The sequence below is a fragment of the Periophthalmus magnuspinnatus genome, chromosome 24 (genome assembly GCF_009829125.3).
Source record: "Periophthalmus magnuspinnatus isolate fPerMag1 chromosome 24, fPerMag1.2.pri, whole genome shotgun sequence".
Classification (NCBI taxonomy): domain Eukaryota; kingdom Metazoa; phylum Chordata; class Actinopteri; order Gobiiformes; family Gobiidae; genus Periophthalmus; species Periophthalmus magnuspinnatus.
The window spans coordinates 9,279,290-9,291,901 of record NC_047149.1 but is presented as its reverse complement, the minus strand read 5'-3'; the positions used below and the strand labels follow the sequence as shown (position 1 = coordinate 9,291,901).

At 37.6% G+C, this 12,612-nt stretch overlaps 1 protein-coding gene across 2 annotated transcripts in view; it reads right to left on the bottom strand.

Annotated features, from left to right (window-relative positions):
• Positions 1 to 3,585: 3,585 nt before the first annotated feature.
• ptprk (protein tyrosine phosphatase receptor type K) overlaps positions 3,586 to 12,612 on the bottom strand; it is a 116,161-nt gene continuing 107,134 nt past the window's right edge. Inside the window, exons 31-37 of one of the 2 annotated variants that reach the window (XM_055232127.1) lie at positions 11,918 to 12,067; positions 11,270 to 11,443; positions 10,003 to 10,134; positions 9,807 to 9,932; positions 9,552 to 9,715; positions 6,610 to 6,745; positions 3,586 to 5,884 (exon numbers count right to left, since the gene is read on the bottom strand). In XM_055232127.1, coding sequence (XP_055088102.1) covers positions 5,828 to 5,884; positions 6,610 to 6,745; positions 9,552 to 9,715; positions 9,807 to 9,932; positions 10,003 to 10,134; positions 11,270 to 11,443; positions 11,918 to 12,067 — 939 coding nt within the window. In that variant the 3' untranslated portion in view covers positions 3,586 to 5,827. The remainder of the gene's footprint in view (positions 5,885 to 6,609; positions 6,746 to 9,551; positions 9,716 to 9,806; positions 9,933 to 10,002; positions 10,135 to 11,269; positions 11,444 to 11,917; positions 12,068 to 12,612) is intronic. The other variant, XM_055232128.1, reaches the window with a different exon arrangement.

Genomic DNA, 12,612 nt, shown 5'->3' with positions numbered 1-12,612 from the left:
GCAATGTATCATTGTTTATCATTGTAATGTATATACTTTTTAATGTCACAATAGCCAAAATGATTTGAGGGGCTTATAAGAATGGCAACTATATACATGACCAATCCTCAGGTGCCTTACAGTGTCATTCATAAAGGAGTTTATATAGATGTGTGCTTTGGCTGGTGCTGTGTGCAAGTTTATCATTAAAGTAATATAGTAAAATAAGGGCTGGATATGGGTCTGGGACAGATTGCTGCTTCAACACAGCACAAAACAGTTCAATTTTAGGAGATCAACTTCTACACAATGTCATAAAATGGTTAAGACTTATTTTTAAGATCCTACACTATATTAAATTAACTTTTTGAGTTTTTAATCTAAACCTGTAGTCCAGTTTGGAGAGGTAGTTTCTTTCTGAACAAGCAAAAGCACTTTAAGCTAGGAGGTTCCACATGAAAAAAATTGCATACACCTTCATTGGACTAATTTGTAATATTTCAATTCTGAAGCTCTTGTGGTCACTGTTGTCATAGTAGATGGTGGGGGTGTGTTCTTGAACTGAAAACAGATGCTGCAAAAGGTGTGAAACATGAAATGCCAATTAAAAAGTATCAACATTACTTTAAAAGGCTGAATTAAGCATATTGTGGGATTTTAAAGAGAGTTTGCAAAATCTGGTATAGTAAATAGAAAAAATCTTGGCTTTGAATGAACTAGGTGTCATTCCCCTCCACCATCATCTGCCTGATATCCCAACCAGCTAAATAGTGCAATAGTACTTCATCTAAAATATATATATATGTATGTGTGTGTGTGTATATATATATATATATATATCTATACACACACACACATATACATACACACACATGCACATATATGAGAGAGAGACAGGGAGATAGAGAGAAAGAGAGACTCACTCACTTATTCACAGCTGATTACCTCACAGATAGTTAAATGCTTTAGTAAACATATAGGAATACATTACACAGCCTGTGCACTATGCAGCAGAACTCAAAGGGCTGCAAGCCCCAGGTGCAGATCTCATTCATTCTAAGAGTAGTGAAAGCACACTGGAGAAAATGTGTCACTCTCATTTCACAGCTACACATCACACACTCCAAAAAAAAAAATAAGTTAGGCCATCACTTGCATTACTATACACACACATGAAACCACAAAATATTGCATTGTAACATGGAAACCTCAGTGAAATCTGTTTGGGTGCTCAATCAATCTAGTTCATTCTTCGTAGTAAGCTCTGTTTTTGTTTTCTACAGACAATCAGCAACACACCAAAAACATGAGACAAAAACACCACACAACTAGCACTCATACAGAGGCTGAATGCCAGATGGGATTGTTCCAAAACAGTTGCACTGCAAAGATGTCTTTCTATTGCTTGCTCTCTTTTCTTATAAATCATCAATGGGCTACAGGAGAGAGATTTTGACCACCATATTGACCTTATTATAAAAACAATGCTTTCCCGGCAAAAAGTTAAATCAAACTCTTGATTATGCTTTGGCTCAGACCTAAACAAACTTGTATAATGGATGAATGCTGCCAGAAAGTATCGATGGATGGCAGCTCCTTAAAGACATACACCATTAATCATATAAAAACAATATGACTTGCAGTCCACCGTTTATTGGGTTGTAGTAAAAGAAAAATATATATAAAAATTGTGTCGTTTTACATAAAAAGCTGCAATGGATCTGAGAAACTATTATAAGTGATCAAGCAACAAATGACACCATGGCATTCATGAGTTTGTTTACTTGTTGCAAATATAAGCAGAAACTTGATACATATTTGGGTGCTGCTGACATTTGATCAGTCCCATCGTTTCTCCTGTGATATCATCATTGGTTGGACTGGTTTGTGAGAGGAGAGAGCATTCACAGTCTGTTTGCTTTTTGGTGAAGCACTGTCTTGTGTTGTGGCTGTGGGTAGAGATTACAAAGGGCCTCTTACTGGTTTTGGAAGTGATTTAAAAATATTTGATAGCCTAATAAGGTTTGTGGTTAGCTTAAAATATTTTGAAATGTTAGATATAAATAAAGAGGATAAATATAATGCCAAATATTCAGTATTTGTACAGAAATATACATATATAAATATATAATATATGCCTAATTTAAATTAAACTATTTTCCGCTGTTGACCAATGTCAATTTTTGTCAACATTATTTTAAAAGACCTTCAGATAGCATGCAGGATAGTGAACTGAATGTATTATTTAGTGTTTTATGGCTGTTCAATAATACAGCATCTACAAATCTGTTTGAGTACCTTTAATTTAAGATAATTTCATTTTCAGATTTTAACAGAATTGTAAACTTTCTTTTCTAAATGCAAGATTAAGAGATTGTTTTGACACATTCAGACATTTGTTTAATTTACTGCTTTTCCGTGTGGTTTGTTAAATTTGCCTCTTCTGCGATATATCCCATACAGTGTAAATAATTATGCAAATTAAACTTTTTTCAAGATAAAAAATTGGGTTTCTAAGAGTGTGTATTATTAGTTGTTTTTTAATCAACAAATTCATCAACAAAAACCAAGCAGAACATCCCCTGTCCTTAGAGCCACAGTGAAGGAGAGATGCACTCTCAACCTCTCTGTGACCTGTGATCGTCTGTTCAAGTCTCGTTTTAATTACATATGTGACGTTGTAGAAAAAAAAAAACAAGCAGGCGCAGGCAGAAACAGATAGAGCGCAGGAGACGTGCTCGCTTTTAGTTAGTTTTAGCTCGCTTCAACTTACATGCACTCACCCGGGGTGGTGTGGACATGGAGGTACATCCCTGGGTGTGGGGCGCGGACACTGGACTTCTTACGGGTACTTCAAAGGGAAAGAAGTTGAACATGAACTTTCATTAAAAGAAACACGTTTACTGAATGCTGTGCTACTTTAGGTTCAATTTCTCCTTACCTGTAATCTTTTCTTTTTCATACAACTATGGTAATTTCCTATTTTAGAAGAATTCGCCTGTCTCTAGCTAAGTGTAAACGTAAGCATAAGCGAAATCATAGCTAGCTAGCAAGCTCAACTAAAATGCTTGCATTAAAGTTCGCTTATCGAAATTAATGTTAACGCTAAATATGAATATCTTACAAAATTACGTTCGCCTCTCAAAGCAATTATTTACTTATTACTTGCTACTACACAGCTATTCTGAAGCATGAACTAACCATTTTGAGCTAACCATTTTGAGCTACCTTAAACGGTGCGGAGTGATATTTGTGCAAAACCGAATCACCTTCATCTCATCAGCAATACAATATGCTTCCGCAAACAGACAAAATTTAATGTTTAAAAAAAAGTGAAAAGATTTATAGAGGGAACTTGGGAAGAGTGGCCAAACTTTCACTCACGTAAAAGCACCACTAAATATATTACTACTTAAGTATGGTGTTTGAAAACTAAGAACAATGTGTATAAAGATTTGTAAAAGAACAATTTGTATAAGAACTTACTCACATGCCAGCTATGTGATGCTAAACCTCTGATAACTAGGACTGTGCATTAGTAGTCTACTCCATGACTTATTTCTCCAATAGACCGACATGTTCTAGTCACAAGAAGCACGCACAGTTGTAGTTAAAGAAGTGGTCTTTATTACAGCAAAGAAGCCAAACATTACATATAATATGAGGTTTTTATAGATCATTTCTGGGCTCTCAATCAGACACCTTCATTAGTGACTTTTTGAGGCTTCAGGTTTGGCGATGGTACAGTCAGTGGGGATCCTAACATGTTCATTCACTGCTCTTTGCATGCTGTCGACTTGATTAGGGCTCAATGCAACTCAGTAGTAAGTCTTTGTAAGTGTGTAGTCATGGGTATCTGACAGTCTTAGGGTCAGACTGGAAATCTGGAGAACAAAAAAGTCAGCAAAATAAAGAATCTGTCTAAACAATAACTTTTTGAATATTCCTGGCGTACAATCTTTGACCTTTGTATCTATAGCAGAACTGATGATCTGCCAACCATTAGCCCTATCGTTCCAATAGAGCCTTTAATGATAGTCTATTTACATTAATATCCCTTTTAACAGATGACCGCAGGCCCATCTTATTATTGTATTATATTTACAATATTTTTTTTTTATTCAAACATTTTTGTTCACAACAGAAGCACATACTGTGTCATGTAAGCTTGTGCACTAAAGATGTGGACTGGTTCTGGTGAAGAAAAACATACCTAACAAAATTCTATTCAAATGGTGATGGTGGACAAGAACACTCTCAAGCGGCACCCTGGTAGCAAAGCAGTTCAAATGCTTGCATCAACAAATGATTAGGCACAATAAACTGGTTGGTTTCACAGTCCTGCTAGCTTCACCCACTAAGCACATCTGGGGAAATGCTAAGCAGGAAATGACGATCAAAAGCTTTCCCCAGCATTACGAGGGGCAGGTGCTTTGATCCAAAATACGTGCACAGAAATGCACTGATTGAGACTGTCTGAGGCAACTACTCACCACAAACAGCAATGGCATTTTATACAAAGAAAACCACAATAACATCACATTGATTCAATAAGGGAAAACAAGACAATACTACTGAAGTCCACCTAAATACTGAAAATCTATGTCTAATGCTTTAATATACAGCTTTGATGGCAAGGCTCTTTTCTCAAACATAGCTGGTGTTGCCTTTTAGTACACTGTTCTGGACCAATGGGGCACCGATGCTAGTAAGAGTAGACATGACATGAAAAAAGATTGTTCTTAAAAGCAATGCAGGTAAACAATAAATACAAACAATGTGCTTTAACTGTATAGACATATTTACACAAAGTCTTTGGCATATGAATAAACATCAGCTACAAAATGAAATTTCAACAAAAAGAGAAAAGTGTTGGCCACCAGTGCGCAAAACAACAGGCTTGGGACACTTCCAATTCAGTTCAAAACAGAAATGGAAAAAACACACCTAGCTTCCCATAATTTCAGTCAAAAAGTAAACAGACCTTATCTCTTTAATATAGATTTACTACCGGTTTAAAATTACCATTTTTGAATTGGAAGAATTGAAAGTGCATTGGGCCCAGCCCTAAAATAAACATGATTAAGCAAATATCACATATGGTATACATAATTCAAAATGCTCTAACCAGTAGACTGTTAATTGATGCTATTCAAATAAAAACATAGGCTATCATTTTAATCTGCAGGTCAAAAGGCTGTGATGTCTCTTTTAAAATATACAGTTTGTAAATACTTGTTCTACATTTAATCACTTCATGGATTCAGAAAATAAAACAAATGGCCAATAGTATAATGTAAACTTCTTCACAGTACATGACTGTATAAAACCAATCAAATGGATTAGAATGGCGATTGACCTGTGTAATAATTGATATATTCAATGAAATGATATAAAAATAAAAGTTGCACAATGGATGACAAAGTTATATAAGATTGTACTTGAAACAAACAAGCTGCAAATACCAACAAAAAGCAAAGCCCAACTCTCATGATGTGGGAATCTAACTTGCAGTCAAGATGCTCCTCGTGGCCAAGTGAGACATCTACTGTCCAAACTGGGTATTGCAACTCAAAGTCTACAGTCGTGGAAAAAAGAGGCATTAAACATCTTGAATGGACCCCCTGGCACTGGAAACAGCTGTACAATAATAAGTATATCCTCTTCTCCCTTCTCTGGCATGCTTTTTGGTCCATGTCCAAGCATTTCCCTTTAAATGAATGGGCCATTTGTAGAGGTGCAAAAGTTCTGCTCTTTAGGCTACAGAATGGCTGCTGACCAGGGGAGCTGGCACCAAACTGAAACATGGTGTAAAGATGTTCTGCTCTCTCTCCTGTCTCATCTGGTTTTATGAAGAGGACTCGATGAACTCAAGTGCCAGATCGTAGCAGAAGCGATACTGCTCCTGTGAATGCACATACATTTAAAAGTGTTAAGACAAAAAACGAAATAGATCCATTTACCCGTATATGCATTTATATTTATCCACGGGGTAAATTAAACTGTTTGTATCCTAAATTTCAGTCCAACTGTTAAGTCATTTCAACTCCTTTATATGAATATTGATTTTATTTTATTTTTTTTAACTTATAGTCATATAGAAAATAAATACAAAAAAATCTTTGCTTGTTTAAAAAAGCACTGTGCAACTTTTCTAATGGAAGGTTGGCCACCTATATAAAGATGTTATTGCTTTGCCTTGAATTTTCCACAGTATGGCTTAATTTTTTATATCACCACGGAGACAAGCAGGCAAAGACTGTGGTGAGTCGATAAAGTTCAAGGTACTTGAACAATATAAACACCTGCATTTACATAATTGCTTCATACATTTAATGTTGTCGACCATTCCAACCCAATAGCATCTTCATGGAGACAAGCAGGTGGCCAACCACCTATGAGAAAAATTACGCAGTGCACCTTTAACCTTTAACATAACAGAGATTTTCTCAGCTATTTTCAAGAGCCTATATTTTGTACATAAATTTCATCTTGTGCACGTACCAACTAGTCCACAGATATTTACAAATTACACAACTAAACCAACAGTAATGAGTAACTATTGACTTTCTTCTAGATACAAAGTAAAAAGGTATGTAAATATTGTGTGATTTTCTGTGCTGAACTGACCGGAGTGTCCACCATGTTGGGCTTGCTGTTTCTCAAGGTCTTGACTGCATGGAACACATCGACCACACTCTGTCTCTTGGCCATTTCACACACGATGCTGCAGGCACAGAAAACTCCACTCCGCCCACCGCCATTTCTGCAAAGAGACCATGGTAAACACAGAACCATGGTGACTGACTTATGAGTCACTGTGATGATGATCCTTTTATCATATAGAATCCTGTTACACATATTACTTATAGTATAGGGTTATATTGAAGCATACAGCAGGGGAAAGAAATGCATTGCAATGTTACCGGTACTAGACAAATAGGTTGTTCTTTTCCATTTTTATGCAAGATCTGATTATATGAGTGATCATACTCTTTAGTCCATAAATACTAGGGCTGTAAGCCTTTAGTTGTTTAGTTGATTAATCGGTCCATGGTGTCTGAATCAACCAAAACAAATCATTTTATTTAGATTATAAGGGTTTACATGGGACATCATCAGAAAGACGTTAGTGGGTGAGTGAGCTGAAGATTTGGTATTTTCTGATATTTACATGTAAAAAGGTTAAGCTCAAGTTTAATCTGTTTTAATATAAATACATTGTTTCCTTTTTTTTCCTGCATCAACTGTAATTTTTGCATGAACTTCTGTGCAGGCATAGTCTTTGTGAGTGCAATTTTGGTCAGATACATAGAGATCCTAATAGTTTTAGAGAGGACAGGCCTTTAGTCGATCAGGAATTTCTTTAGTCAACTCCACCCCTAATAAATAGGGATTAATAGCCATATAAAATATGGCTATATTATATTAAATTATATTATAAAATATTATATAATTTAATATAAAAAATGCAATGTGAGTGAATTTGAAATTGACCAACACCAGAAATTGGCAACTTGGTATGATGCAGTTCTTATAGAGCAGGGGTCTCAAACTCAATTTACCTGGGGGCCGCTGGAAGCAGAGTTTGGGTGAGGCGGGGCCGCATTAGGTTTTCCACAGGAAATGCTGTTAAAAAAGGGCTTACATAACTTCCAGCGTGACAAGTGCTGTCCCATTTCATGTACCCGACAAATGCAGCCAAAAATGTGTCATGTGTTTCCATGGAGATCGGCCGAGCACACTTCGCGCACTGCTATATCCGGACTAATCTGTGTTCTCTGGTTTATAGACTATGAATGTAAAAATGATACTGTTACTTCTGTCTCTGTTATTACATTTTAACAAGGTATATTTTGTTATGTAGAAGCTACAATTGGGAAAAAATCACCTCGACCCTTATATTTGCCTATTGATATTCAAAGGGAAAGATTAATTCCTTACTTCATTCAAGTTAAACAGAAATAAACGGCTGCGACGACGACACCTTGACTCTTCTATTAAATAATGAATACTTAAAAAATAAAAACAAATTATTTCAGCAACGTCACGTAAGATACGTTACGTAAGCGCACAGACAGAGGTTGAAGTTCGCTCCCTGTCCCATTTCAGCACAGGAGGAGTCCCCTTCCTTGGCCAGGTCCTTTGAACGGCACTTTGAACTGTGCATGTGGCGAATTGGGACACGGCTCCCTGCTGATGCCTCCATGCTGGGTTGTATAGCCTTTTGTTTGGCCTGATGGGTTCGGACATCTTATTTTCGTTATTTTCTGTAGGGAAAGTTTATGGGTTGTGTTTTTTGGCAGGGTAGGGACAGCGGTGCGCTGGCAGCTCCTGCAGCTCTGTAAAGGGTTGGCCTGTCCAGTGCATCGTCCTTATTTTACATTGGCCGGCTCATCATAGTCCCTTTCCTTTTTTTTTTTTTGGTTGGGCATGGGGTTTTGTACTTTTTTTTTTTTTTTTTACCTGTCTTTTCATTTTTGACCGACACTGAAGCACTATAAAAATAAACACCTGTTTGAACCCTTATCCTTGTTTCCTGTGTCCTTTCATAAATGTTTGATATAAATGTTTGATTCCTTTGGGTCGTAACAGCAGCAACTTAAAAAAAAACTTTTTTCAAGTGCTGTGAGCGCAGTGCGCTGGGACGAATGTCCGCGTGTGCCCAATAGAAACGAGGCACCAGTCACACACGGAAGAAAACACAACATGACAACGCTGCTGTAACTTTCACTCACTGAGAAATGTTTTTCTGCATCAAGCCCGATGTCCCGCCCCCAGAATAGTATACCCCACTGTGATTGGTAGGTTCGTTCAGCTCCGCATACAACACTGTAAAGTGCCTTACATATCAAACTTATATGTAAGGGCCGCATAAACATTAAACTTTCATATTAAGGTGGGTACCGCAAACTCGGGGCCCCAGGGCCGCAATCGGCCCCCTGTTGAGACCCCTGTTGTAGAGCTTACTGTCTTGTGACCCCTGGTTAGGTTCTCTCTCAACAGTATAAAATATGTACACAAATTTACCATTGTTGGTATTGTTGTCCATTACCATTGTTGTATTTTGCTGTCCATTACTATTGTCGTATTTATTGTCCATTACTATTGCTGTATTGCTGTTCATTACCATTGTTGGTATTTACTGTCCGTTACCATTGTTGGTATTAATAACTTTCCTTACCATTGTTGGCACCTTATCCAATATGATGTAACACATAAGTTGCATGAGTTTAACTCATAGTCCCCAATGTAATCATGTAATACAATCATGAAAAGGAAGTAAAGTATGCTAAAATTAAGAAATAATAGCAGAGGGGGTGGGATTAAATAAGTTTTCTTCTTCCCACTCCTTTTTGGGCAATCGGAGATACTCTTTTTTGTGTGTGTGTGTTTTGCTGTCTGTTTTTGTTTATTTTTCCTTGTCTCTTGTATCATGTGTTGATTGACATCGATTGTGGCTGCCTAGGCTATGCAAGAGAAAAGATGTCTATTTGCCCAAGACAAATAAAAAAAAAAAAAAAAAAAAAAAATTCAAAAAAGTGATCAAAAACCCGTTAAACTGGACTCACAGGCAGTGTACTATGGTCCTCCCCTCTCCCTCCTCTCCCTCGCGCTGCCACTGGTCCACTTGCAGAATCAATTTGAGGAAAGAGCGCTTGGAGGCGGGGACTTCTCTGTGCCCCGCCCACCCCAGATACTGGAACTGACGAACCATCAGATAACCTTCCTGAGGCTAAGAATGCAAAAATATAAAATGGAACATAATGAACTGTCAGCATCTTGCCAGTTTTTCAAAGGTTGACTTTAAAAATAGCTGTACTCACCCTGGTGAGATTGCAAACTCTAAAGAGCCGACTAATAACATCACAGTCCATGGAGCAGGACATACATTCTACCTGGACAGGGCCATAACGGAGCATGCCCTCTTCTGGCCAGTACTGAGGACAGCCCTGTGGACAAATACTTCAGTTAGTACAAGGTGAGAAGTATTTTAAGAAAGTGTGTTAATGGTATTTTTACCTGGGCCAAGTCAATCTCATTCAACATCACAAGACTGGTGCATCCATAGTCATACACCAGGCGCCAGAAGTCTTTGACAGTGTTGGGCAAAGGATGCTGGGTAACGATGAAGGCTGCGGGTTGTCTGTAGCTCTGTTAAAAAAATTTAAAAAAAGATCAATTTTTCCTGGCAGAGAAAGCAAATTGTGATTTCTGTCAGTTTGTCATTCCTTTCTTGTATTTCCCATTCTCACACATACATTAACAGCATGGTGGGACAGGAGGCAGTACACGATCATGCAGTGAGCCTTTAGGAACATGCGTCACCACAGATACACTGGGCATATGAACATGTGTAGAGCTGCACAGTATATTTTGTATATTGTAATTGTAGACCATAAACATAGCACAAGTTCGTGATTTGGGTGTGTTCCTCATACTGTGAAGCTCTACACCACAGACACAGGGTCAGTTGGCATGGGGCGCTCAGCTTTATGCTCAGGTGACTGTGATGGGAGCTGAACAGAACGCTGGTCTCTAAATGAGCAGGGGCAGCCAGATGGGAGTGGAGCTAGTGGAGTCATTGGGTCATAGCTGAGGTCTACAGTACAGAGGGGAGGACATTTGTACAAATGAACCTGGAAGCATAAAACACCGAAGCCATGAAACAAATCCAGTATTGGAAATTTGATGTGAAATCCCATTACCTGGAACTCTTCTGACAGCTTGTTTAGAGAGAGGCCAAAAGTGAGTTTAACTAAGTCTTAGAAAGATACTGCTCAAACGGGAAAAAAACCCCTTACATTCTCATCTTGGAGATTGAAAATGTTTTACAACATGCATTACATTAGTTAATAAGACCATAAGAAAGATCTAGGCCCTGCCCCCCTCACACTGACGCCTTACCTTTTCTGTAATTTTTGAGTCAATGATAAACAGGCAACACACGAGTGCCTCATGTTGCCAGCGTAAAAACAATAAGACACGTTTGGTGGCCAGAGAAGCTAGCGGTCTTTTCAGAAGCTGGATTTGTCTCTAGCCTTCTGCTTGAACCACAAACACAGCATCACACAAACAGGGAGGGGAGTCTGTGTGGAGTGTGAGTGCATGTTGTTTGTACCATCTGAATATGTACTCTCTTTTACTTTATACCATAATATATTTTAAGACATGTTAATAGCAGCATGCTTTTGTAAGAAGGCATGTTCCTCTTTAGTGTCTCCACTCGCCACATGTTTTTGTGAATGTACTGAAAATAAGCTCTGCGCTGTAGCTGAGTATGACTTACATCCATCAGAGCGGCATTGATGTAGTTGCTGCTCTCTCCGTCTATAGTAATCAGGAAAGGCAGGCATCGGTCTGGAGGAAGGCCATCCATAAACCGGTTTTTGTCTTGGTTTCTAGGCAACAAAGCGATGCTGCAGTCTTCAGGCTGTGGTTGTGGAGTCACCGAGTTTAAGGTCTGCAAGATCAAAGTTTTGTTAGCATGATGTAATGTAGTAATGTAATATAACATAATACAATGATTTGTAACTAGATGGTGATTTGTAACAAGCTGCAGTACATAGATTCTACTAAAAGACTGTAAATATTTTTTTAGTACTTTTGTAATTTTGGTGAAGTTTATCGTTTTACTTCCTGGTTGGACATAGACAGCAGAGATGACGTACACAGAGGTAGGTTACCTAGCAACCACAATGATGAAAAGGGGCAAAACTTGTCTAAATTACACAATAGTTATGATGGTATTTCGTTTTAGAATTCTTCCTGCATTTTCTAACTTTTTATTTTCTAAATTTCTTCACAAACTGCCATATAACTGATGTAAAACTATACTGAATATTTACCTTGGCACTATCTCACCAAACCAAGGAACATTTACAAAATATATTAATCTGTCAAATTGACTTTAATGAGAAGTAAATAAAAGTCTTACCTGAAACTCATCTTTCAAATGTGAGGAGTTGGTTTGGGAGTCGATGCGGATCAGCTCATAGAAGGCTGCTTTGAACTCGCACACAGGGATGGCAGTTTCTCCACACAGACAGGCCTCTAGTATGGCATCGTGGATGAAAATGTACTGCTCCTGAACACACAGTCAAACATACTCGATTGTATCATAAGGAAAAATATAAAAAGAGTATACTGAATCTTTAAAAAAAGAACTGCTTTAGGTGTTTCTCTGTTTCTCTACACAGGCGTGATCGTGACAACACACAAACATCGTGAGTGAAGGATGGAGGGTGAGATGGAGTCATGACTGGGATCAAACATTCACATACAGTCCCGTGATTTTAGTACATATCAGAGAGCCTGAGTTATGAATGCTAAAAAAGATACAAATAAATTAAATAAAAACTATAATTATTACAACACAATTAAACCAACCTAATTAACAGTGCAAAACAAACAGGTTATATCTATTCTATGCATTTGAAGTAAATAATATATTTGCTACCTAAATAGTCAACTTGTCGCTCTGTTGAAGATTGAAAGGGTAAATGAATAAATACAATTTATATAAAATAAAAGCTATTTAAAAGAAGTTCAAAGAATTAAAAATGTCTACTATGTAACTAATGTAGCCATACTATGCATCTACAGATAATTTCTGTCCATTTGATTGCTTCA